At 42.3% G+C, this 27,164-nt stretch overlaps 2 protein-coding genes and 1 long non-coding RNA gene across 7 annotated transcripts in view; 2 read left to right on the top strand and 1 right to left on the bottom strand.

Annotated features, from left to right (window-relative positions):
• Nucleotides 1-28: 28 nt before the first annotated feature.
• DCPH1 (damage control phosphatase 1) lies at nucleotides 29-8,165 on the top strand. Its single transcript, XM_035108751.3, has 5 exons — nucleotides 29-141; nucleotides 2,554-2,659; nucleotides 3,253-3,488; nucleotides 5,744-5,909; nucleotides 6,993-8,165. The coding sequence occupies exons 1-5, from the start codon at nucleotides 80-82 to the stop codon at nucleotides 7,752-7,754; spliced, it is 1,332 nt and encodes a 443-aa protein (XP_034964642.2). The 5' UTR covers nucleotides 29-79; the 3' UTR covers nucleotides 7,755-8,165.
• Nucleotides 8,166-11,267: 3,102 nt separating this feature from the next.
• Nucleotides 11,268-27,164, top strand: part of LOC118082005 (damage-control phosphatase 1) — a 55,937-nt gene continuing 40,040 nt past the window's right edge. For 2 of the 5 annotated variants that reach the window (XM_088666273.1, XM_088666272.1), the window contains exon 1: nucleotides 24,531-24,821. In XM_088666273.1, coding sequence (XP_088522399.1) covers nucleotides 24,699-24,821 — 123 coding nt within the window. In that variant the 5' untranslated portion in view covers nucleotides 24,531-24,698. Of the gene's footprint in view, nucleotides 11,369-12,721; nucleotides 12,828-14,384; nucleotides 14,621-16,211; nucleotides 16,378-17,707; nucleotides 18,852-24,389; nucleotides 24,822-27,164 lie in introns of those variants that run through there. The other 3 variants (XM_035110574.3, XM_088666275.1, XM_035108746.3) reach the window with 3 other exon arrangements.
• On the bottom strand, nucleotides 21,889-24,535 carry LOC148686275 (uncharacterized). The gene is made up of 3 exons (XR_015948991.1): nucleotides 24,295-24,535; nucleotides 23,659-23,726; nucleotides 21,889-23,435 (listed from the first exon to the last, which is right to left on the bottom strand). It is a non-coding gene; the product is annotated as an uncharacterized LOC148686275 (long non-coding RNA).

The raw sequence follows: 27,164 nt of genomic DNA on the forward strand, positions 1-27,164 counted from the left end.
GAACAAGGGAGCCCAGCCGCCGACCAATGAGAACAGGCGTTGCTCGGGAAAGCGCGCGGCTGCGCCGGTCGGCGCCACAATGAGCAAAATGGCGGCGCCGACGGCAACGTTGCCGCCTCAGCTCGCGGGCAAGTTCAAGGGGTGCGTCCCGTCTCCGCCGCTTCGTCGGGGGCTCTGAGAACTGGGTGGGCGAGGGGTGAACTGTTGGCCATTCGCGGGGAGGCTGGAGCTGTAAGAATACCAGGGGACAAGGGTAGGGATCTATGTCCGGGTCTCTTCCCCTCCTCGCTCGGGGCGGCTGAGAACGCGGCACTCCTAGTGAGCCGTTCTTTTCCATTTCTGCTCCTCTTCCTCCGAGCTCCAGTTTGCATTGCACGGAAAGCCGGCTTCCAGATTCGAATTATTTGCGAATGTGGCATTTGCCGTCTCAGATGGGTGTCTGTTCCCCGCACTTTAAACCACTTCTGACTGGGAAAGGGAGGTTTCCCAACAGAAGCCAGGAACACAGTTGGCCTTTTTCGGCTATCAATGGGTGGTTGGGTTCCGCTCCAACCCTCGTGCTTCGAGTATTCACGTCTTCCCTGCTCCTCCTGCAAATCACTCGGTGGTTTGCAAAACCAAGTTTTCTATTACGTCGCAACCAAGCATAAGCCATACGTGTCTCTGAGCCAGAATTAGAAGTGAGTTTCCAGTTCAGGTTTGAGGCAAAACCAGGAAGTAAGAGGAACAGAGCGTATGTGAAGCTAAGTTTGAGATGTCCAAATCATGATTTGAGCAATGTCTTTGACAGAGGGCTATTTAATCAATATGTTTGTATTCTCACGTATTACATTTAATTTTAACCGTGCAGTTTTATTTGACACAGAACCTGTGGGCTGCATCCTGCTTGTCATGGGGGGGGGGCGCTAGTGAGGCCAAAAGTTGACACACACCACAACTCTCTGGCAGGGTCCTAGAGCCCTGCCTCCTCCTCAAAACTGGGAAGTGCTAACTAGGCTTTGGGAATGAGGCATGAGAAATCTAGGACAGGAGTAGGCAACCTAAGGCCCATGGGCTGGATGCGGCCCAATCACCATCACAATCCGGCCCGCGGACGGTCTGGGACTCAGCGTGTTCTTACATGAGTAGAATGTGCCCTTTTATTTAAAATGCATCTCTGGATTATTTGTGGGGCATAGGAATTCGTTCAATTTTTCTTCAAAATATAGTCTGGCCCACCACATGTTCTGAGGGACGGTGGACTGGCCAACGGCTGAAAAAGGTTGCTGACCCCTGTTCTAGGACCTTTTCAGAGCCCTCATGCCTCCTTCCCAAAGCCAAGCGCCTCCTTACCTGGTTTTGGAAAGGCAGTGCAAGGGCTGTGGAGGGGGGGGGGTCAAGATGATTCTTGTGGTCCCTTCCAACTGTACAATTCTATGAAAACCAGTTTTAAAAATATGTTTATCTACTCTGAAACCTAGCAATAGGACTTAAATTGCCATTGATTAACAAATCATACATTTTCTTACTATTCTAGACAATAATTCAGATGTACTGACATCAGAAACAAGGCATTGTCTTTTCCTTCCCCTCCTCTTTTTTGAAGAGAACTAAGTTTATTTGTTAATAGTAAGTAGTAGTAGTAGTAGTAATATGGTGCCCATCTGACTGGGTAACCCCAGCTAATCTAGGCAGCTTCCAACAAATTAAATGAATGTTTGAAGACTGACATTTTGGTTTTAAGCTTATTTTACCAAGTTCTTATTGGTCTGGGACATGGTTTAAGGAAGTTGCTTTGTACATATGAAGATGAAATGGAACTGCAATAATCCATCCTTTATTTTCCATGGTAAACTGTGTGAGATTAAGACCACAAAACATTTTTTTTGCAAGTCTGGACACTTGGAAGTAATATTTCTGCTTAATTTTCATATTTGGAATCAGTGTATTGCTTAGGACTGCATATCAGTTGGGCAAAATCTTAATAGCTTCAATGATAATGTTTCAGTGTGATAAATACTGTGTTTGCATTGAGATGTGGTGTGGAGAGGTATGAGAGGTTTCAAAGAAGGCTGTGTTTAGACATCATGATAAACCATAGTTTATTGTCTATAAGAATAATAGGCCTGGGCTCCTTCCCTTTGCTCCTTCTCCTCCAGAGCCACAAGGTGATGGGAAGCTTTCACTTCCAATTTCAATTTTTTACAGTTTAGGTATTCCATCTGAACCATAAATTGTGGTTACAGTAATCTTAAATATGGAATGTTTCAAACAAAGTTTAACCAGTTCGTCAAGTTCAAGCAAGAAGATGAACAGTGGTTAATTGAAAATGTAAGTAAAACTTTCCAAGCTTGTCTTCTTATATACAACAAGGGAGGGAAGGAGTATGCAAGCCTGGGAGGAGGCTCGGCTCACTTTGTGACCCAACATAATTATGGGTTATCATAATATCTGAACACAGCAGTTTTCTCCTTCTGTGTAGAAATTAACTTCAATAAAGTTGCCTGATGGTGATTCTGATGGTGATGGAAGTGGCTATTTACAAGCCTAAAACTATTGTTTTGTTCTTCATAGATCCTTCGCATATAATACAATTAAAGATAGGCTGCCTCTAATCCTGACTAAAGTTGTTGATACTCTGCATCGACATAGAAATGAATTCTTTGAAGAACATGGAGAAGTAAGAAATTGCTGCCTTTTATTCTTTCTCTTTCAATGCTGTTCTCTTAAAAACCTTATGCAAATCTAACTTTCTGTAATTATTTCTGCATGCTTAAGGAAATATTTTTCTGCTTCCATAAGAACATACAAAGACCCTTGCTAGCTCAAACTAAAGAGCCAGTATCCTCAGTGGCCCATGCATTTGTCTCAATTCTCCATTCAAGCCTTTTCAGCTAGTGGCCATCATCACATCCTTTGGCAGTGAATTACATAAATTATTCCTTGTGTGACCAAGTACTTTTCTGTCCTGAATCTGCTGCCACCTGTTTAACCGGATGACCCAAAGTTCTAGAATTCCCTGTCCACTTTCCCCATGCCATGCGTAATTTTATAAACCTGTAATGTCTCAGTCACCTAGGCCCTGAGGCCACAAGTTACCTACCTATGGACTAAAGCATTTGGTTGTCATGTTTGACATGGGTTCTGGACTGGCACTTTTGACTGGAATTCAATCAGTTTATTGCAACTCCACAATTTATTGAAAAACTAACTTGATGAACAAAACACATTCAGATTGAAAACACTTATCACTTCATTTTCTCTTAATTTTAGAAAGGTATTGAATCAGAGAAGAAAGCTATAGCCTATCTCGCCAGGTTACGGAATGAGCTGCAGACAGACAAACCGCTGATTGCCTTGAAGGATAACCTCCCTGACACTACTCTCTGGAACCAATGCTTAGAATATCATCAAAGTTTATCAGATGAACCACCAAGCTGGTTTCAGTCTCCTTGGCTATATACAGAGTGTTATATGTATCGTAGAATTCATGAGGCACTCGCTCAGAAGTAAGTATGTGTGATGTTTGCTGTTGTATGGTTTCCGTCTGTGGGATGGGGAATTGGGGAATAAAGCTCAAGCTTAAGGTAAAACAGAGAAAAGAACTCAATCTTAGGTGCCTACCGTTTTCCTTTTTTTATTCCTTCTCCTGACTACTTCTACTTAGCAACAGAGTGATAGTTGCTTCTTGCACCTGGCACCAAGAGTCAGAGCAACATAGCAGCAGCTTGGGTAAATAAACACCACCCTGTCCAACAGCCATTTCTGGGCTTCGGTTATTTCCTCTGAAACCTGCTATGTGGTGCACAGATCAACAGCAGAGTGCCAGTGGAACATCTGAAAACGGGAAGGTGAATTTTGTTCCTTCCTAGTGACTCTTGTCTATTTCATGCATTTTAAATATTTTCTAATCCACCTCAAAACCTAATTTAGTAGGTATAGTATAACTACAAGTTGGAATTTTAGTTTCACTTCTTGCTACAAATTTTGAAGTCCTTGTAATTCTCTTCTTCCTTTGCTTTCTGATTAATGATAGACCTGTAAAGTGATTTGCTCACTTTAGCCTACAGCTTAATTGAATGAAATGAAAACTGTTGACTACTGTACCGTACTTTCTTTTTTGAACCCTACCCATAGAAAAACAGCCATCAAATGAAAAAAAATCAGTTGAAAAATACTGTAAAGTTAGTAAGATGTGTTAAGAATAATTATATTAATTTACGTAACTTATAACCCACTTTCACAGCTTATACAGTGCCTCAGGATATAGTAGTTACCAAAATCTGGAGTACAGATTGCATGTGGAGTCCTATCAGATGACATTGAAATGATGAGGAAAAAATTGTTAACATTATTTTCTCCTGTTCCTGGAAGGATGAAGGAATACCTTGTTTCTTGGGAAGAAAAAAATGTAAAGTTCGTTTCAATTTTGAAACCATTCTGTGTTTCATAATTACAATGATTATTTGTTATATATTATTGCTTGGAATTGTTTCTCTATGAAAGGTCATAAAAGTTCCTTAAAATGTCAAGAAATGTGTGCTTTGCTTATGAATTATTTTAAATAACAAATAACATTTTATATTGAACAACTTCAGATATTTGATTTCTGTATTTCTGTCATTTTTATTAGAAAGGGGCCATGTGTGTTAATAAGGGAGGGGGGAAATGTGAAATATTCCTGGTATATTTATAACTCAAGCTGTTGTTTCCTTCTCATGCATTTGTGTACTACAACCAAACCACTGGTCAGAGTTGGGTAATAGGGAACAACTGCAGCTCAGTAATAGAGATCTGCTTATCATGCAGAAGTTCCCAGTTTCAATCCCTGGCATTTCCATGTAGGGATGGGAATGTTCTGTATGAAAACCTTTCATATAGCTGCTGCCATTCAGGGTAGACAGTATTGAACTACATTGGACCAATGCAGAAGGCAGCTTCTGATTTTATTTATTTGTTGCGCGTATCTTATTTGGTAAATAGGAACTCCAGATTAAACATTCCTGCTTTCTACTCTTAGCCAAGGAAAGAGAGTAGTGGTGGGAGGGATGATGAATGCTACAAGTATGATGAGCAGGGGCAGGGAGAATCTGAGAACTTTGGTATTTGTTCTCAAACACCTTTCTAACATTTACATAGTAAAATTAAACCTGTTTGACTAAGGATGGAACTTCGTGTTGTTCTTTGTAGCTACACTATGGGAGCTAAGCCATGGGTTGGCTGAGTGTTACATTATGTGTCCGAATTCAGGCATAACCCTAAGCCAAAGTGTGGCTTAACATAAATAAGCAAATGTGCTGGTGCAGTTAGGAAATCACAGGTAGTTCACGCCTCCCGCTGCTGCTTCACTACCAAGAGCTAGCACATGGTTTGGCTTAGGGTTATGTGTGAATGTGCTCCTAGCTTGTTTTTTTCTAGACAAACAATGAGCTCTGTAACTAAGGTTTGGAGTAAGACAAACCACAAGCCGAGATTCACATGTAACTCTAAGCCAAACCATGGCTTAGCTCCCAATAGCGTAGCAACAGCAGGACCCAAGAAGGAGTGAAGTGCCCTAGCTATGCACAAGTACACTTGTTCATGTATTTGGCGTAGCATTTTGTGAATGAAGCCAATGACTTTGAGCTGGGGTGTGGAAGTATACAACATAGCACCATGTCACAGGGTAAGCAATTGGTGAGGCGGGGAGCTCAACATGTGGATGTGGTCTTCAGTATTTATTAAGGTCAAAAACTAATTAATGTTTTCCCTCTTTTCTGTTTAGTCCACTCATCAGTGACTTTGATGTGTTTAAAGAAGAAAAGATACACAATTTCTTTGAATCTCAACAAGCTATAATTCTAATAAGTACTTATCTGCAAGATATATTGAAAAACGTGGAGAAGCTAGATGAAAATTTATTGAAAAAGGAATTTTTTAAATTGCTTCAGGTAAAATTAGTAATACTGTTTATTTAATGTTGCACAAATTCTCTAATTTAAGTTTCTTGTTTCAAAGATGGCCTAATGTAAAACATCAGACGTATCACATTTCTGATAAGAAATGTTGAAAAACTATTCCATGCCAGCAGAATAATTTTAAGAAAGTTAAGATCCTTCAACAACTCATATACTGTTCTCTGCAATATTGTTTTAAACGGTGAGTAAAATTCTCATATCATTAGCTGCACCTCTAATACTGGGACACAGAAACGAGCACATAATTATTTTTCATGCACGTAATCTATTTCACAGCTCTGAAATAGATGTTTTTGAGATGATAATTTCTCTGAAATTTATTTTCTGCTATACATTCTGCAGCATTCTTTCCTTGTATAGGATTTATGCTAACAATGGCTTCCCCTGATTATCTTTCACAAAATAGCATTTACATTCCTTCTGTTTTTCTTTTCTCACTTATAATCTGTTGTCACTTATTCTTCATTGGAACCTGATTTTGGTGTCCTGACAAAGTTATTGATGTGATGCCCATTCCTTGAAAACTAATAAACATTACTTAAACTTGAGACTAAAATATGATTGATGTAGTTTCTGCTTTTGAATTTGGAAACTTGGGAGTTAGCTGTGCTCCACAATTCACAAGATGATTTGCTGTGCTGAGGAAGGGCAGAATATGAATTGAATAAATAATAAAATGATATTTTTTTCACATAAATCAGCATTCTGCTCTAAATAAGGGATATACGTACTTGGAAGAAGGCTTCAGTGTCCCTATCCCTATCCTTAAACCTATCATGATAGGGAATAGCTTATGTAAATGGGTGCTGTGTGCATGGTCCCCCAGCTTAATCCAACAAAGGTATCTGATATTTTAAAAATAAGATTGAATCCCCTCAATCAGTTGTTCAGAAGTAAGGAGATTGATTCTCCTTACTTCTCTGCTAAACAGCTGACTACTGGGAATCCAGCTTTTTCAAGTATGCTGTTAAATCTGAATCTAAATATATGTGATAGATAGTGCAACAAGGCATTAATCACCTCACATGACTTGTGTACTTTTTCTTCTTCTTTTAGGTTTCACTGTGGGGCAATAAGTGTGACCTTTCACTGTCAGCCGGTGCAGATAGTTCTCAGAGGTCTGACCCATTACAGTCTGTGGAAGAGTTAAAACCTTTTATCTTGGTGGATCACATGGAAAAGCTTTGGTCACTGCTTATAAACAAAAAGAACATGAATATGCAGACTACTAGACTTGACATAGTCCTGGATAATGCTGGTTTTGAACTTACTGCTGACCTTATACTGGCTGACTTCTTGTTATCCTCCAAATTAGCTACTGAAATTCATTTCCATGGGAAAAGCATCCCATGGTATGTGTCAGATACTACAAGGCGTGACCTGAATTGGACAATTAAGCAAATGCAGTCAGCTAATCACAAAGGGATGTCTAGGTGTGGTATCTCCTGGGAGGGCTATTTGAAAAGTGGTGTCTGGATTTATCATGATCACTTGTTCTGGACATCACCACATGAATATTGTAGGATGGCTCAAGTGGCTCCTGATTTGTACAGTGAATTGCAGAAGTCAAATTTAATTATTTTTAAAGGTGATTTGAACTACAGAAAGTTGATAGCTGATCGGAAGTGGGAATTCACAGTGCCATTCCATCAAGCCTTGAACAATTTTCACCCTGCCCCCCTCTGTAGCTTAAGAACGCTAAAATGTGATATCCAGGTTGGGCTGAAACCTGGGCAAGGTGAACAGCTTACTAAAACTGAACCTGAATGGATGATCATTGGGAAATATGGAATAATTCAGTTTGATGCTGCTTCATGATTGATGTGCAAAGTTTAAAGGACAGTGGTGTGCTAAATGCTTTTGTTGGTCAAGGTTGAAAGACCGCTGGCTTTCAATATGCATGTTCTCTTCTACGGGTCTTACTGCTATTTTTAAGGTGGTGTGCAATTGTGGCATTTTACAAACCCTTTTCTGATATTCATGGTCTTAAAAAATGAAAACTTCATTCTTGGATATTTGTAAGTAAAGAACGCTTGACAGAGGAAACACTGAGTGAGAGCAGCTTTAGTAGCTGCGGTTTGTCTGACCTCTATTCTAACATTAATGACAACATATTGCACTTTGATTTGCTAAAAGTTTTTGGTTTTTCTGTAGCTCAACTCTTTATTTAAATCTGCCTGAACTTCTCTGGTCAAGATTAGATTAAATAAATAAATGGATTCAAATGGATTCAATGGATAGACTTGAATTCTTCCTCCAGTATAAGAGCTATCGGCATCAGTTGGTGGGAGTTTAAATAAATAACCTGGCATATAAGGAACACCTTTTTCCACTTTCTAGCTACGCTAGGCTTTAAGTAGCACTGTGGGTTAACTACAACTAGAGATGGAAGGCTTTGCCCTCACATGATTACAGTGGAACCTCGGTTTACGCCTACCTCCGTTTATGAATGCCTCCGTTTACGAACGCCACGGACCCGGAAGTGTTTACATCCGGGTTCCGCGGCACTCGGATGCGCAGAAGCGCTCTATCTGCTTCGTGCATGTGCCAAAGCGTGCCTTCGGCGACCAAATACCTCGGCGAGTGAACGCCTCCGTGGAACAGATTGCGTTCACAAACCGAGGTACCACTGTATTGGCAATTGGGTGAGACTACGTTCCCATTTTTCCCTTCCTGCTTATGCTCAGGGGCTTTGAGGTAGGGGAGGTTGTTGTTTAGTCATTTAGTCGTGTCCGACTCTTCATGACCAGGCACGCCTGTCTTCAAGCACACCAGGCACGCCTGTCTTCCACTGCCTCCCGCAGTTTGGTCAAATTCATGTTGGTAGCTTCGAGAATGTCCAACCATCTCGTCCTCTGTCGTCCCCTTCTCCTTTTGCCCTCAATCTTTCCCAGCATCAGGGTCTTTTCCAGGGAGTCTTCTCTTCTCATGAGGTGGCCAGAGTATTGGAGCCTCAGTTTCAGGATCTGTCCTTCCAGTGAGCGCTCAGGGCTGATTTCCTTCAGGATGGATAGGTTTGATGTTCTTGTAGTCCATGGGACTCTCCAGAGTCTCCTTCAGCACCATAATTCAAAAGCATCAATTCTTCGGCAATCAGCCTTCTTTATGGTCCAGCTCTCACTTCCATACATCACTACTAGGAAAACCATAGCTTTAACTATACAGACCTTTGTCGGCAAGGTGATGTCTCTGCTTTTAAAGATGCTGTCGTTTGTCATTGCTTTTCTCCCAAGAAGCAGGTGTCTTTTAATTTCGTGACTGCTGTCACCATCTGCAGTGATCATGGAACCCAAGAGGAGGTAGCAATTTCATTAATTGCAGAGGAGATATAGCAATGGATGAGTGTTGCAGCAGATAGAGAGGACAATGTGAGGAGGAAAGGGCCTTCCCTACCCTGCTAAAGTATTTGGGAGGCAGTTATATTATTTAGTTGGAGAACAAATGTCACTGGGTTGGATGGCACCTTGTACATTCTATTTTCCTTTGGACTGCATCAGCGAGGCCAACAATGGGTGGGGACCTTTGTACACACTCCTCAGGTCTGCGCTCCGGTGAGGTCCCTTTGGTGCTGCTAAGAATATCTAAGTGTGGTTTTTGTCTATTTGGTTAGGCAGTCCATGAAATCACAACAGTGAATTCCCAACAGAAGTACACACACTAGTCTGCATTTTAAATAAAGAGACTTGTGAAATATAGTTTATGGTATAATGCTTTAGATTATTATAAATTAATATAGTACTATTGGGTAGATGGCTTTATGATACAAGCAGCTATTCAGGTGCAGTCATCTTACACAATTCTAGATATATTCTGGCTTTTCATTTGTACTTTCAGTTGTTGAAACAGTTCCACAATCCCAATAAGCTCTTGTTTTTCCAACACCAGCATCTTATCAATGGACCTCCTCAAAGTCATGGTGCAAGGATAGTTAAGCAGCTTTATCTTAACTATAGGATCAAAGTGTAGAATCAAAATGGATTTTCAAATTCCCTCTATTACACCCACAATGATGCTAAAATTGTGGTGCTGGGAGTACTTTCTTTAGTTGGAGTCCATTAGAATGCATACAAAATTACATGAGCATCTAAGTTGGGCTGTCACCTCTGTACCTCCCTGCCAGTGAGACAGTGGCAAGATCTATTTTCTATTCCTGTAATTATTAAGAATCAGCTAATATTGCCACCTGGTTCTCCAATAACAATCCCAGGTCCAAGGGTCTTCCTTCACCCTTAAAGAAGAGTATGCACCCAGGAACAGTATTTCCTCATCTGTATAGTCTGTCCCTCTTCCTCTAAGTTTGTCTTGCCTAGATTGATCTTACGCTTTAAGTCTACTGCAGAGCCCAGACTCTTGTTCAGGGATACTGACAACATGGGATAATCTCAATTGAGACATTAATGACAAGCAACTCCCCGTCCGTGGTTGCGCTTAAGCCCGTTCCAGCGCCGAAAACACGTGCATGGGGGGGGGGTCACGCATCAATTGGAGGTGCACAAAATGGTAGCTGCCTCTACATATATAATTTAGAAGTGTCTCCATTGGCTCTGCTGTGACCAGCTCCATCCTCTCCCTCTCAGTGGGAGAGGTGGGAGGCAGAAGGCTCATCAGATTTGCTGAAAGCCCAGCTCTATCAGGCACCTCCTACCCATCAACTGTGCCAGCTGGTCATTATAAGAACAACTGTTCTAAGAATTGGTGCCTGAGTTTAATTTTTTCCTCCCCGTCCCTTCTCCCTTGCGTTTTGTAAGTCTGCGGAAATAGAATATACAGTACACATGATTCCTAACTACAGTCGCAACTCCTCCCACTTCTTCGCGTCTCTTCGCTCCGCAGCCGCAAGTTTGGCTTCTTCTTTAGTCGTGTCCGACTCTTCGTGACCCCATGGACCAGAGCACGCCAGGCACTCCTGTCTTCCACTGCCTCCCGCAATTTTGTCAGACTCATTTTGGTAGCTTCGAGAACACTGTCCAAGTTTGGCTACTCAGCGCCAACGATACGAGGCGGAAGCCAGCTGCGCCCGGTCCTACTGAGGACGGAAGAAGACAGAAGAAAGTCTCTCAGGGGAACCGCCGCAGCCCTGGGACGGGCGCTTTAATCGGAGTCGTCTCCATGCGCGCGCATCTCGAACAGCCACTCAGAAGGAGACCATGGGCCTTTTTTTTTTCGAGGGCGGGGGGGGAGGAGGAGGATCCTCCGCTCCTCTGCATCAACCCCGCCCGCCCGCCCCTTCTCTTCTCTACCTCCTTACCGAGGGAGCTGATTCGCTCTGCTCCCTCCTTCCTAAGGCTGCTGCGCGAGGGAACGCAGCCGCCGACCAATGAGAACAGGCGTTGCTTGGAAAAGCGCGTAGCTGCGCCGGGTGGCGTGCCGGGAAGCAAAATGGCGGCGCCGGCGTCAACTTTGCCGCCTCAGCTCGTGGGCAAGTTGAAGGGGTGCGTCCCGCCGCCGCCGCTTCGTTGGGGCTCTGCGAAATGGGGCTGGGAGAGGAAGCTCGTGTCCAGGGTCTTCCCCCCGCTCGTACCAAGACCCTAAGATCCTGTGCCACGTTTGCTTTGGGCACAAGGCCGGTGTCCAAAGTCTCCTTTTTCGCACAAGGCTTTATTAAGATTTAATCTTAAATCAATTTTCCATCCTCCTTGACTAGCAAGAGCATCGTAAGCATTCTCTCTCTCACGGCATAAATCCTATTGTGTTCAACAGGACTTTTATTATTATCCTCACACCCCACCCCACCCCCACCGGGATTGAAAGCGGCTTGCACAAATGACAACAAAGCGGATGAAATACGAAAAGCTAGAAACTTGCAAAAATGATCTTAAAAAAAAAATAAAGTGTAAGGGAATTAAAACAATAGAAAAACGAATCGTATTAGAATACAGATAATAAAAACAACTTTGAATATAAGAGTTGGAGGGAGCATGGAGTGACAGTTGGGTCTTCCATACAGCAGTGCGCTGTGGACTCTGTGCTCCTTACCTGAATCCTCACAGCTACATCAAAATGTACCATGGTACAGTGGTACCTCGGTTTAAGTACACAATTGGTTCCGGAAGTCTGTACTTAACCTGAAGCGTACTTAACCTGAAGTGAACTTTCCCATTAAAAGTAATGGAAAGTGGATTAACCCGTTCCAGACGGGTCCGTGGAGTACTTCAACTGAAAGTGTACTCAAACCGAAGCGTACTTAAACCGAGGTATGGCTGTATTTCCCTATTTAACGTGAATTTATGGTTTTTGTGGAAAATCCAATAGTTTTTTCTATTATTATAAAAACTGCTATGTGGAAGTGTCCAATAAGTTTACGACATTAATAGTTCTAATCCTGACCTGATGACTGGTAGGGTGGCCAAGAGTAGGCAAAACTAATGACGGGGGACCAACTAATCCTACTTTTGTACCCATTCACCCCACTTCCAAACTCCACAAAGGAAGCACTGAGGCCAAGGAAGAGGAAACTGACAACCAGGTCCACCCCCTGGGCTGGCTGTGTTAGAAGGCAGGAGCCAAGACAGGTTGATAGGACAGTGCTCTATTTTTTGTAACAGGCCAACCCACCCTACTGTGATGTGTGTTTAGGACTGTAGCCTGGGGCTACAGTGTTTTGATGCATACAACAATTTTGTTGTTGTTGTATGTTTTAATTTATGCTGTGAGCCACTTCAGGTACTGTACTCCATAGGGAGAAAGTTGTGATATTAAAAAAATATTTAAATCCTAAGAAAAGGATACATTGCTATATATACACATTTAGATATTATATAGATACATTTTTTTGTTCTTCATAGATCCTTTGCATACAATACAATTAAAGACAAGCTGCCAGTAATCCTGAATAGAGTTATCAATAATCTGGAGCAACATAAAAATGAATTCTTTGAAGAACATGGTGAAGTAAGAAATCAGTATATTTGACCTTTTCTCTCTTGACATTTTATTGGCAATCTTAGGTCTACCCATACCTTTTGAGAATTGTTTCGAATGCCTAGAAGAGAACATCAGCTTTCATGTGAACATGTGAAGAGCCATGCTAGATCAGACCAGAGGTCTGTCTTATCCAGCATTATGCTTCTCCAGTGGCAAACTAGATACAATGAAGGGAATAGGCATCTTCCACTGTATTTCACTATCAACTGGGTTGCAGTAGCATAGCTGCTTATGAACATGGAGGTTCTCTGTAGTAGTAGTAGTAGTAGTAGTAGTAATATTAAATTTATTATTTGTACCCTGCCCATCTGGCTGAGTCTCCCCAGCCACTCTGGGCGGCTCCCAATCGAATATTAAAACAATACAGCATTGAATATTAAAAACTTCCCTAAACAGGGCTGCCTTCAGATGTCTTTTAAAAATAGGATAGCTGCTTATTTCCTTGACATCTGTTGGAAGGGCGTTCCACAGGGCGGGTGCCACTACCGAGAAAGTCCTCTGGTTCCCTGTAACCTCACTCCTCACAATGAGGGAACCGCCTGAAGGCCCTCGGCGCTGGATCTCAGTGTCCGGGCTGAATGATGGGGGTGGAGATGCTCCTTCAGGTATACAGGACCGAGGCCGTTTAGCCATTGTTACTATTAGATGGTGATAAGACTTTTCCTCCTCGTTAATTTGCCATTCCCATTCAAGCCATTTAACTTGCGGCAGTCACATACTGTGCACTGTGATATCAATAAAATATGCTTTGTGTGAACAAGCATTTTCTTTTGTCCTGAATCTGCTGCCAGTTATTTTCATTGGCCTTAAGTTTTTAACTTTGAGAACATGCTGGGGGTTCCAGTCACAAAATGGCTATCATGGGAGGTGTAATATAACAACATGACTGCTATGGGAGTGGCCATGGCATAACACAAAATTAAGGATACAATCACAGTGAAAATTTTCCCAGGATTGCATGCCTAATCTGTTGAAGTTTTGCACACAAAACAAGACAGAAGCAGGAAAAGTGAAAGGACATTTAAGGTAGAAACAGTGTCTCCTTAAGACCCTGTGGATTCCTATTACCTAGCGCCCAAATCACAGCTCTGACTTCACTCATCAGCTAAAAACACCTGACTGGTAAAAGCAGCCAGGTTTGCTCATTTCACATAAATTGCTTAGAAACGTATCTATACATTTTCCTTTATAACTTACCATGTCTAGGGGCACCAGCTAAAGTCTTTCAGGCACCACCATGCCCCATGGGCACAGGGTTGGCAACCCCGGTCTTAGAAATTTGTTTCTAACTCTAAACCACATTTACTTGATTAACATCCACAATCACAGACAGGTTAGCAATGCCAATGTTCATTCTGCTTAATTCAAATACGGTACTATGTTGTTTGTGAGAAAATGGCTTTTTATAGCTGTTCTGGTGCTTGAAGCACTTTATGTATCAAATAAGATTTGTTTTTTTGTGGGGGGAAAGTAAGTTTTATCAACACACACATTTGATTGAAAATATTTCCTACTTTATTTTAGAAAGGTATTGAAGCACAGAAGAACGTTATAGTCCTTCTCACCAAGTTACGAGATGAGCTGCAGGCAGACAAGCCACTGACTTCCTTGAATGACAGCCTCCATGACACCACTCTGTGGAACCAGTGCTTAGAATATCATCAAAAATTATCAGATGGACCACCAAGCTGGTTTCAGTCTCCTTGGCTATATACAGAGTGTTATATGTATCGTAGAATTCATGAGGCACTCGCTCGGAAGTAAGTACATAGGCTTATATATTGGATAGTAAACAGTGGTAAGCATAACACATCCATCATACAATATAAAAAATAGTTTGCCAGCAGCTGGACAGTGATACGCAAGAACATACAGTCCTGTGTCAACAAGAGTGGCAGCTGAAGCAAAGTACCAATGGTGCTTGCTTAATAGTAATAGGCAAGGAGTTCCACAACCTAGGTGCAGTCATGTTTAAATGCCTTCTCTCTTGTAGTAGCCACACAAACATGGAACCCTTAACTGCATCTCCAACTTAAAATATCAGGTATATGGGGAAAGGTGGTCCCACAAGTCAGCTGATTCCAAGCTGTTTAGGTCTTTATATTTGTTGTTTAGTCGTTTAGTCGTGTCCGACTCTTCGTGCCCCATGGACCATAGCACGCCAGGCACTCCTGTCTTGCACTGCCTCCCACAGTTTGGTCAAACTCGTGTTCGTAGCTTTGAGAACACTGTCCAACCATCTCGTCCTCTGTCGTCCCCTTCTCCTAGTGCCCTCAATCTTTCCCAACATACTAGCGGTAAAACTGTGAATTTGGCTTGGTAGGCTCTAGTCAAGCAAGATAGGTTTTTAAACAGGCTTTCCATCGGCAACACACAACTCTTATCAAGTGGAGAGTAACGCATTCACCCCAGTGTGGTTCCCCTTTATCACATACACAGCACAACAAGCAGCATATGAAATATGACTAACCTGACCCAACAACCCTCCTCACACAGGAAGTGTGCATGCACACGAAAGCTTATACCAAAATATAAACTTAGTTGGTCTTTAAGGTGCTACTGAAGGATTTTTTTTATTTTACTTCGACCCAGACCAACACGGCTGTAACCAGAACCCTGCAAACAGTTGAACACAATCAACCAGGCTCTGGACCCTCTCTCACAATGCCAATAAAAATTAAATGTACAAATAAAAGCCCTACCCATATGATGCTGACATGATACCATACACAAATGCTATGCAATAGAACAAAATAACGTTACCGTTCCACCTCTCCCCTCCCCCCAACTGCATTTCTAGAATGATAGTGTCTCATACACAATGTAAATGAAATGTGAAAAAGGCTCTATAAATCAGAAATAGAGATGCTATATGTACTTTCCTCCATTTATTTGTTTTGTAACACAAGAAAATCTCAAATAAAACTTTTTTTTAAAAAAAAAAAAGAGAGAGGAAGTGACCACACTACTCCCTCCTTGAGGACACTGGGGACCCTTATACAGAGAACTGTGAGCTACATTCTGAACCCATCCAGTCATAAGAGAGCTTGGACACACTGCTGCAAGCGCTGTGTCCGTGGGTGTAGCCGGGAGCGGAGCTCTCCCCTCTGCAAGTAAATAAATAAAAATATTTAGCTGAGGTTCTGCCCCCCCCCCCTGGGCATAAATCCTGGCTACACCCATGACTGTGTCCACATCTTCAGGCCCCATCAGCTGACACCGATTCTCCAGCACCATGCTAGACATGACATACGGTCTCAGCAGAGACTGCAACAGCTATGGGAGACAGTTTTTGACATTCAGTGATGTAAAAAACTAATGTATTATTATGTTTCTATCCTTTCTGTTTAGTCCACCTATCAATGACTATGATGTATTTAAAAAAGAAAAGGATCATGGTTTCTTTGAATCTCAGGAAGCTATTATTGTTTTAAGCACCTATCTACAAGAGCTGTTGAAAAACATAAAGGGCCTAGATGAAAAATCCCTGAAGGAGGAATTTTTGAAGCTGCTACAGGTAAAAGTGGTAGTAATTTTTGTTTAAATAATTTATCTGCTGCACATATTCTGTAATGTTAAGATCCAGTTTAAATTTCTTGTTTAAAATATGACCTAATGGAAACCATTAGTGATAATATGTTCAGAAACTATTCAGGCCATCAGAATCATTTTAAGTGAGTTCGTATCTTATAAACCTCCAACTCATCATACACTGTTCTCTGCAATACTGTTGAAAATAGTGACTACTAAGGCCTAGAAACAAGCATGACAGATGACCTGGAATAATACATGGAGCCCCAAATCTGTTCCATGCACATAGCGGATTTAACAACTAAGGCAAAAATATTTTTATGGAGTGTTTCTGGCATTTATTCTCAGTCATACACATACCTTCCCATGATGAAATCAGTATATCAATTATTATCGTTGGCATGCTTTTTGTTTTTGTAGTTTGCCAAACTATTAATTCATAGGTATTGATCTCTCCTTTGCCAAAACCTGATTATGGCATGCTGCCAAAAAAAAATTGCTACAGCTTTTACCATGAGAGAGAAGGTTCAGAAAGTTTCTACAACATTTAAGGGCCTCTCCAAAACGACATAGGGCTATAGGAGGGCACATATATATTGGCCATGTTTGATGGAGATAATGGAAGTTAGAAGTCCAACATTGGGAGGGCCACAGGTTCCCCGTCCCTTCTTATCTAAATCAGGAGACTGCTTTATACTGAGAGATTAATAATTTAACCCAACTGCAGAAAACTACTAACCCCTGGCTTCTAAATGCATAAGCAGAAACTGTATTAATTATACTTTGGTCTCAACTTTTCTGTAACATCACTTGTTAGTATTCAACTAACAAGTTTAGTTTTTATTGGTTTAGCTATGTTCTTTCACTAACAGGTGTTTCATGCATAACACATTAGAAGGAGGGAGGGAGGAAAAGAAGGAGAACTGGAGGGTCACATTGCCCCCCTGAGCCTGAGGTTCCCTGGCTTAGTGGATTGGAACTTGACAGAACAGTCTTATGGAAGTAAGTGTGTCTTGGCAGAGGAACGGCTACATCCTAAGCCTGTTCAAGGTCAAAAGAAGTGGATTAATTCTCATTTTTCTTACATTTCATATTAATTTTTATTCATATTATATTTGCCTTTTGGGAATTAACCCACTGCCTTTTCACATTTCTAACCCCATTGGTTTCAATGGGAGTAAAAAGAAATATTCCAACTCTGACCGACTTTCTCTTGTTAGTAGCCCCTCAACTGCAGTCCTCAAAGATGCACTTGGTGTATAGTAGAGCAAGGATCACTTGGCATACAGATTAAGGTGTACTTTTTCCTTCTTTAGGTTTCTCTGTGGGGTAATAAGTGTGACCTGTCAATGTCAGCTGGGGCAGATAATTCTCAGAAGTCTGACCCATTACTGTCTGTGGAAGAGTTAAAACCTTTTATCTTGGTGGATCACATGGAAAAGCTTTGGTCACTGCTTATAAACAAAAAGAACATGAATAAGCAGACTACTAGACTTGACATAGTCCTGGATAATGCTGGTTTTGAACTTACTGCTGACCTTATACTGGCTGACTTCTTGTTATCCTCCAAATTAGCTACTGAAATTCATTTCCATGGGAAAAGCATCCCATGGTATGTGTCAGATACTACAAGGCGTGACCTGAATTGGACAATTAAGCAAATGCAGTCAGCTAATCACAAAGGGATGTCTAGGTGTGGTATCTCCTGGGAGGGCTATTTGAAAAGTGGTGTCTGGATTTATCATGATCACTTGTTCTGGACATCACCACATGAATATTGTAGGATGGCTCAAGTGGCTCCTGATTTGTACAGTGAATTGCAGAAGTCAAATTTAATTATTTTTAAAGGTGATTTGAACTACAGAAAGTTGATAGCTGATCGGAAGTGGGAATTCACAGTGCCATTCCATCAAGCCTTGAACAATTTTCACCCTGCCCCCCTCTGTAGCTTAAGAACGCTAAAATGTGATATCCAGGTTGGGCTGAAACCTGGACAAGGTGAACAGCTTACTAAAACTGAACCTGAATGGATGATCATTGGGAAATATGGAATAGTTCAGTTTGATGCTGCTTCATGATTGGCTTGTATAAAGCATAGCACTGTTCATGAATACTGTTTATGATGTTTAAGATTGGAAGGCTTACTTGTGTTCAATATTCATGTTCTTTATTTTCTTCTACAGTTCTTAGATTTTTAAAATTGTGTGCAATTGTGAAAGTTTACAAACCCTTTTCTGTTATTCTCAAAGTATCAGAACCATCTGAAAGGCTATCTTTCCTCTTTTAAAAAACATTTATGGATAGAGTCAATAAGTGAGTGTTTTAATGGTTTGCCCCCATCTGTCCTCTTACACTGTTTTAGCTATTACAGTGCAGCACTTTGCCTTGTGCATTTACAGTTATTTAGCAGATGTTTTTATAGCTTATTTGGACAAAATTTAATAAAATAACACATGTAAATAAGCATCTCAATAATTTCTTCAGTATAACAGCTATATCATTGGACGACAGTAGCTTAAAGCAGGAATGAGGAATCTGTGGCCCTTCCCATTGTTCTTGAGACTCCAACTCTTATCAGCCCCAGCCAATATGGGCAATGTTGATTGATTGATTGGAGTTAGACAACCACAGCTTCCCCATTCATGGATTAAAGAAACAGGAGAGGGAGTGTTCTGGATGATTCTGGATGATAATTAGGATGAATTCAAATCAATTTCAGGCCCATTTTTGGGATGGAAACAATGTCTATTTAAGGCAACCTCTCAAAATCACAATAGCCACTGTACTTCCCAACAGATGAGTCTGTACCTTAAACTAGAAGATGTTTGTGAAACAAAGTTCAGTTTCTAATAACCTTTATGGGAACATAGGAAGCTACATTACACTGAGTCAGACCACTGGTCCATCTAACTCAATACTGTCTACAGTGACTGGCAGCTGCTGTTCAGATAGGGGCTCTCTCCCAGCCCTACCAGCAGTTGCCAGAGATTGAACCTGGGACCTTTTGCATGCAAAACAGATTACCACTGAGCTACAGCTGTGTCTCGATTTATCTGATACAATGTTACCAATATGCCTCTCTTTTTTTAGCCAACACTGTTCCACAGATGATTTGGACTACAGCTCCCATCAGCCCTAATCATCATTGCTAACGGTCAGGGATAACCCATGTTTTCTATGTGATAGAAACCCTTATCCCCACTTTTCAACATGAAGGAATGGTAAATCATTAAATCACGTGCACAGTCAAAAATGGTACTGTCCAGTCATACGTTCATCAGCTTTTGTACTGTTTGTGAGAACTAGGTCTATTGTACTGTGACAAATAATGACCTTTTGAGACAATCTACAAACCCTCTTCTCCATATATAGCATCATCAATTTGCATAGTACATATCACCTCTAATCACATTTTGCATAATATTTAAGCCTCCAGGGACTCTGTGTGCCTCTCCACATATGTTATTGATTGGGGGTATTTATATTCAACATTAGTATCCAATCCTTCCAAAGTGTTCCACAGATGATTTGGTCATATCTCCCCCTTCCTAATTCTCTGGTAGGCTGATTCAAAAACGTTTACATCTATTTCTTTCTGGTTGTTCCTCGAGCTACAGGGCAAGAATCCGTGGCCATATGCAGTTATTGTATTTCAGATTGATTAGTGGTGGCAAAAATCAGTTCTTCATTTGCAGTTTGAGAGTTCTCTTTTATTAGAAAGGTTTTCAAATTTCTGTGCAAGTGGTGCCAATGCAGTGGTCCAGTCACATATTAGGGCTTGGCAAATTCTGTCAGTGTAGAAATCCGAGTCTCTATCAACCTCCATAACTGCTGCCATTTCCCCACCTTTCTGTGGGCAAGTGTTGCCTTTAGACATATCAGTATCTGAGGCCTTGTCTGAGCCCTCAGATATTGAGCCTTCAATTTGCTTTTTTTTTTTAGATCTAAACATGTGGTCTTGCATTTAGATCCTCAAAATCCTTGAATCATTACCATTCCCGGTGTGCAAATTTTTTTTCTGTTCCAAAGCCTATGGTTGTCTTTCAATGAGATTTTTGCCCCATCATGCTCAAAGACATAAAATTATGCCTCCATTTGTTGTTCTCACTGTTGCAATTAATATACTGTGTGCATTATCCATCACATTCCATCACTACTTTATAGGGACAACACACGATCAAACTAGAAGAGATACAAAATGCTAATTAGAAACCACACCAGCAGCAAGAGAACATTATTGTCATCAAGATCACAACATGTAGAGGGGAGGTTTAACTAACTCATTTTTTCTTAACCACAAGCTTTATGAAAACAATAAAGTTATGAGCTGAGCTTTTCTCCTAAGTCTAATAGCTCTGTCTATGTCTGCTTTTCATTAGGATTGTGTTGGAAGATGAAAATATGGATTCTCTCCTTCCTGCATATTGTGGCCTTGATGAAAATTATGTATGTGTGTTTGCTATACAGTATATTTATATTTTAAACTAGTTGGCCCTGCCACGCGTTGCGGTGGCTCAGTTTGTTAAATGGAGCCTCTGAGTCCCACTTCAGACTCCCCTCACCTTCAGAGTCCCCCTGTTTTTCGTGTGTTATGTTTACATAGGCACAACCCTGTCTCCCCCCACCCTGTTCTGTCCCTCCTCCCCCCATCCCCTGGTTCATCCCTGTGATTGGGCCCACCCTGTCCCAATCTATGACCTATTCGCCCCCCATCCCCCACCCAGGCAGGCCCCTACCTCCACTTGGCCTAGTCTGGAAAGTGGCCTAGTCTGCAAAGCCGAGGCAAGATACTGTGGAGAGGGCAGGTTTCAACCCTGTGTCTCCCCCCACCCTGTTCTCACCCATTACCTATCCCTGCCCCCTATTGGGGCCCCCATCCCGCCCAGGCAGGCCCCTACCTCTGGAAAGCAGCCTAGTCTGCTGCAGCCTATTCAGTCTGCTGGGCAATGTTGGGCCTCGTTGCTGCAAAAGGCCTGTTTTCAGTTGGTTGCTGTGGAATTTTGTGATGTCATCTGGTGGCGTGGCTTTGGAGGCAGCAGCGTGCGATCTGTCTTTCTATTGGATGCTGTTGTGGAGTCTTCAGACCTTCTGCTGGTGATGTTTAATTTGGGCGCCACTTTTTGTGTGTTTAATCATTATTTTAGGTGTGAAAGGTGTGCTTTTTTGGGAAAGATTTTTACGCGAGATCCCTCCCTGATGGGCATAGAACATTGTGGCCAAATTTGTTGGAATTCAGTTCAGCGGTTATGGAGGAAGGGTGTTACATCCGTGCACGCAGGTGGGAATATTTATATATAGATAGATATTGTTTGCAAGAACATAAACATACGTGAGACCACTTTTTATTCGGCCTACAGCAGACACCACAGTTCGGGGTACTGAGCACCTGTTGGAGAGCCATACATTCCCTGTACCTGGCAGTTTTTGTACCAGTGTCCCATACACCAGCATCACTAGACTACAGTTAAATCATACCATTATAATAAGAACTTCCAGGTGTTGGTACAGTTTTTTATTATGCCACCAATGTACATGACACTTTACAGAGTACTGTAGACTGAACAAAAGGTCTCTCTTTGCCAAATAATGTGAATTTTGGCATCAAAAGCAATTTTTATTTGTAGATTTGCTGCTCCTCACTATGCATACAAAATACACATAAAGTATATGGTTTAAGTGTATTACGCGCATTCATCTGTGTATGAGGTCTCATAGTAGTTTACAGGTTTAAAAATTACTGATGCAGCATGGTATAAATGCATGCAGAAGTGATAACAACACAAACAATATACAGTATACATATTCAGAGATGTCAGAAGCCAAGTCACAGTTTCTCTTGTGTTACTGTAGGTTTTGTGCTTGGCAAATGCTAGAATATTTTATGTTCTCTAGAAATAGAGGCAATCAAATAGAATGCATTTTCAAAGATTTAGTCTGAAAATCCAGTCCTTTTCTTAGCTCAAAAGCTTGATCTTCCTGATGATAACATCTCTATTCATGCAATGTAGTGGTAGTAAAAACATACTAATTATATGCTCCCCTCCCTCTTTCTGAAGATCTTCTATAAACAAGATTCTACATATGTTGCGGGTAGAATGCCAGTTTGTAATAAATCTTGGGTACATGGATATTTAGTTGTCAGCAAAAAAAAAAAAAAAAAATCTAATCTGTCTAACATCCTGTCCAAAGATCTGGCAATTATCTTAGACAAGGCAAAGTGGTCCACAAGAGGAACAAAGGCTTTGTTCCCTCCTCCTCTCTTTTTATTAATAGGAGAGAGAGTTCTTCTTTTGGAAAGGAAATTGGCACATTTTAAAAAGCTGGTTGAAATATATCTAAAGAGGGTCATGAAAATCCCACACTCCCACTACTGATAAATAATTAAAAAATGAGTATGGGACTCTAGTGGAAGCTTGCCCAAGTAGAAAACTTAAATTGCTTTCTAAGTTTCCACAAAAGGATTAAAGGCTTATCTAAGATTTTTACTAAGTGTTCTGGATTTTACAAACCTTTACCAGTAGACTTTTATGGGCTGAAATATGATTTCTGAGGAAGATGACCTAGAAGTCTAATGAATTTCATAAGCTGGTCTCAGTTCTAATTTGGTAATTGTAATAGAGAATAGAAGCTGAATTCTTTAGCAGTCTGCACTTTAAGATCCCAGTTTTTTGGCATATTAAGTTAAAATACATGATTTGGGAGGACAAGGTAGGATATCAATCATAAGAATGGTTATTATTTGAAACATTGTTTCATGCCATCAGTTCTCCCCTTACCTACTTAGCAAGGTAAAATAATATGGATGTGTACCAGCTTAATTTTCAGTTCGGATTCAGCAGTTTGTAAAACAGAAGGCCTCCATTCAGTGTATTAGTGGGTTCTCCAATTCAATTCATCCATCCGAGTCCAGTTCATTTTCTCTTCCTCCTCTCCCCAGACCCCACTTCACTAGCAGGAATTCAAACAACGGGTATACCTTCATACTCCCTTTATAAAAGTAGATGAAATGTGAAGGCGTAGTAGCCCCTCCAGAGTGGATAAAGCCTGCCAAATTACAGACAAATAAATCCAGAAGTGCCATTGCTGATTAAATACCTTAAAGGATCACTATTCCCGCCAAATTTCAGAAGAAAGCAGTGGCTTTCCTGAAAGGGCAGGGTTTACATTGTGGGACAGGACAATCTGAAAATTGCAGGCATAAGGAAAGGTAAGAAATGTGCCAGATTTCAGGCAAAGAAATCCAGGATCATTTGTGCTAGGTACTTACAAGCAGGGGTGGGGGAATTTTTCAGCCCAAGGGCCACATTCCATTTTGAGCAACCTTCTGAGGGCCACCTGGTAGAGATGGAGGCAAAAGTGGAGTAATTGATGTGATGTGTCATTATAGCAGTCTTCAGATATCTGAAGACTCGTTCTCTACTGCTCCAGAGGGCAGAACAAGAACCAATGGTGGAAACTGCAGAAAATCAGATTTCAGATAAACATTAGGACAGGGGTAGTTAACTTGTGGTCCTCCAGATGGTGTAGGATTCCAATTTCCATCAGACCTAGCCAGCATTTCCAATAGAATTGCAGTCCATCTGAAAGGCCAGCCACCCCTGCACTTGGATAAACTTTCCAAAGGTATAAATTGTTCAACAGTGGAACTGACTACCTAGGGAGAAGGGCTCTCCTTTGCTGGAGGTATTTAAACAGAGGCTGGATAGCCGTCTGTCAGCAATATCTGTCGGCTATACTGTAGTTGCATCACTGCAGATTCTGTATTTAGCAGATAATTTGGTGTACATACGCCTAAAGCACTTAAAGTGTGCACGAAACGCATAGAGAATTTGCTAAGAATACAAGATTTTAAAGCGCAACAATACAATGTGTGGAAAAGACGTTTCAAACTCTCCGCACCCACCTGAATTCTCAGGAAATTACAAATTAACTTGCGTTGTTTTAACTCAACCTGTGAGCTGTTAAAAGTCATAATGCCTCGTCAGCTTTTCTGGTGCCACCACCAGCCTAATATGAAAAGGAGGGCAATGCTTTTTCTTGCCCAGTTTCCAAACATTTGGAGGGGAAGAAAAACAAACACGATCTTCCGTTGGATATAATCCAACTTCAAGACCTCTCGCGAGAAGAACTAATCAACCGTCTCTTCCAATCTACAAGCTCTGCGGTGTATACTTGTTTCCATGGAGACCGGCGTCGCTTAGCAAGATTTGTGCTGAGGACGCGCGCGGTCGATTTCCCGGGTAAAGTTCTGATCGAACGTTGGAAGCCGAGCAGCTCAGGGCTGGCGCGTGGCGGCCCCGGGGGAGCATGAGAAGCAGCAGCAGCAGCACTTCCCGCGGGGCCTCTGCCTCTGCCAGGCTCATCGATGTGACCAGTAACGCGCCATTGCTGCTGCCACCTGCCTCGGCGGCAGCCTCGCTAGAAGCAGAGGTATGGACCCCCAGCTCCAGTCCTGAGCTACTGGTGTGCGGCTCAGTGCTTTGGGCAGGCCCCGTTCTCTCAAATATAATATCCAGAGCAGGCATCCCCAAACTTGGCCCTCCAGCTGTTTTGGGACTACAACTCCCGTCATCCCTAGCTAACAGGACCAGTGGTCAGGGATGATGGGAGTTGTAGTCCCAAAACAGCTGGAGAGCCGAGTTTGGGGATGCCTGATCCAGAGGCAAGGTTTCCTCTTGGTGTCGAAAGATAAATCCTATTAATACATTCCCTTGGTACATGTTGACTACCGGGTATTTACATGAGTTTATAATGCCAGTAGTGATGTGTAACTGTGTGGTTGCCAGCACCCGCCCTTTCCCTCAATTCAGCAGGTGAAACTTTCCTCATCATTGAATCTGTGGTAGGAAAAATGGCACCTTCTGAATTTTACTTAGCGCACAGATGTTTTAGGCATAGCAGCATCACCAACAAAGAAGAAAGAAAGAAAAAGTTTTGACTCCTATCTCGGTAAAGTACAAGTTGGAATGTGCTGTACAGCAGTTCCCTCTGTGTCATTACAGTAGTTCAAATGTGCCCCCTAGTTTGCACTTCGTTTTCCAGTTCTTTTTTTAGACCCTTTATTGATGTCATGGTTGAAGTCCTGTTTTAACTCTGGTGCTGCAAGCCTCTGATTACGGTGTTTGTCATGTGCCTTGACTGTAACTACACAGGTGACAGTATTCAAACAGTGATAAAAAGTGGTCACAGTTAGACGCCAGCTTCCATCAGGTACAACTAGCCTGGCCAGTGGTCAGGGATGATAGGAGTTGTAGTGTAGCAACATGAAGGCTGCAGGTTCCTGACCCCTTATTTGGACCAACCTTGAAGGTTGTGCTTCAGCTGCTCCTGTCTGAACAGGAAGCTACTGGAGCAGGGCCTCTCCCACCCCCACCCCATGAATTTTGCTTGGTGCCTACAATGTCAGTTAGATACTAGAAAGCCATTTTAAGTTCCCGAGACAAATATTGGTTAGGTTCTTAACGTCTGTTTTTAAATTGTCAACTATTTTTTAATATGATCTTTCTAAAAAAGATGATAAGCCACCATAAGCATTATCACCAGGAACGTGATATAAATAAAACATTTAAAGCAATGTTAATGTGCACAGATGTGCACAAATGCGCACTGGAGTTGCAGTTGTTCAACATTCAGAACTTACTGCTGAGTTTTTACAAGTTAGAGTAAAGGTAAAGGTAAAGGGACTCCTGACCATTAGGTCCAGTCGTGACCGACTCTGGGGTTGCGGCGCTCAGCTCACATTATTGGCCGAGGGAGCCGGCATACAGCTTCCAGGTCATGTGGCCAGCATGACAAAGCCGCTTCTGGCAAACCAGAGCAGCACACAAAAACACCATTTACCTTCCCGCTGGAGCGGTACCTATTTATCTACTTGCACTTTGACGTGCTTTCAAACTGCTAGGTTGGCAGGAGCTGGGACCAAGCAATGGGAGCTCACCCTGTTGCGGGGATTTGAACCACCGACCTTCTGATCGGCAAGCCCAAGGCTCTGTGGTTTAACCCACAGCGCCACCCGCGTCCCTACAAGTTAGAGAGCAGAGCCAAATTGGGATACTCAGATGAAGGGTGGTATATACCCTGTTTCCTCTTTTTTAAGACATACCCCAAAAATAAGCCATACTTCCGCGCTGCGGAAACCAACCCCCACAAGCACCTCCACTCACAGAGTCACTCAATGCGGCTGGCACTGCAGGAGCACGATCAGCTGTGAAGCAGCGCTCCAAGAGCTCCGCTTAACAGCTGATCGCGTTCCCGCCTTCCTGGCTGCATCCCCACGCGCCGCCTTCTCGGCCACCGCCGTCCCTGCCGCTTCCGTGCTTGACACCACCGCTGGGCTCACTGCTTCTTCCTGGCCTGGCCTGGCCAAGGAGCTTGGAGCGCCCTGCAGCGGCGGGCGGAGCGCCTGAGCCAGCGGCCTCCGCCTGGCCTGGCCAAGGACGCCTGCTGCCCCGCCACCCAAAACCGGTGGCTGCTGCAGCGCCAAGCACTCAGGAGAGCCCAGCGGCGCCCTGAGCCAGCGCCCTGAGCCGTAAAAACCGTAGCGGTAATAAATAAAAAAAAGACATCCCACCAAGACCACCACAGCTAACCACAAAGGAACAACCATATCCGAGGCCAACCCCAGCATCTCTCACCATCAAAAGGAAAACAAGCGAACAACAGAGAACCTATGCAAGCGCTGCTGACAAGAAAAAACCCACCCCATCCCACCCTCCCACCCTCCCTCCCTCCACCCACTATCCTTCCCCTCCCCTCACCAATGTCTCAACAAAT

The sequence above is a fragment of the Zootoca vivipara genome, chromosome 3 (genome assembly GCF_965207765.1).
Source record: "Zootoca vivipara chromosome 3, rZooViv2.hap1.1, whole genome shotgun sequence".
NCBI lineage: Eukaryota > Metazoa > Chordata > Lepidosauria > Squamata > Lacertidae > Zootoca > Zootoca vivipara.

What these genes read in the sequence shown, in the direction of transcription:
- DCPH1 (XM_035108751.3), top strand. Translation starts at nt 80, where the DNA reads ATGAGCAAAATGGCGGCGCCGACGGCAACGTTGCCGCCTCAGCTCGCG. An exon ending in CATGAGGCACTCGCTCAGAA is followed by an intron (nt 3,489 to 5,743) that starts GTAAGTATGTGT and finishes TTTTCTGTTTAG; the next exon opens with TCCACTCATCAGTGACTTTG. An exon ending in AATTTTTTAAATTGCTTCAG is followed by an intron (nt 5,910 to 6,992) that starts GTAAAATTAGTA and finishes TTCTTCTTTTAG; the next exon opens with GTTTCACTGTGGGGCAATAA.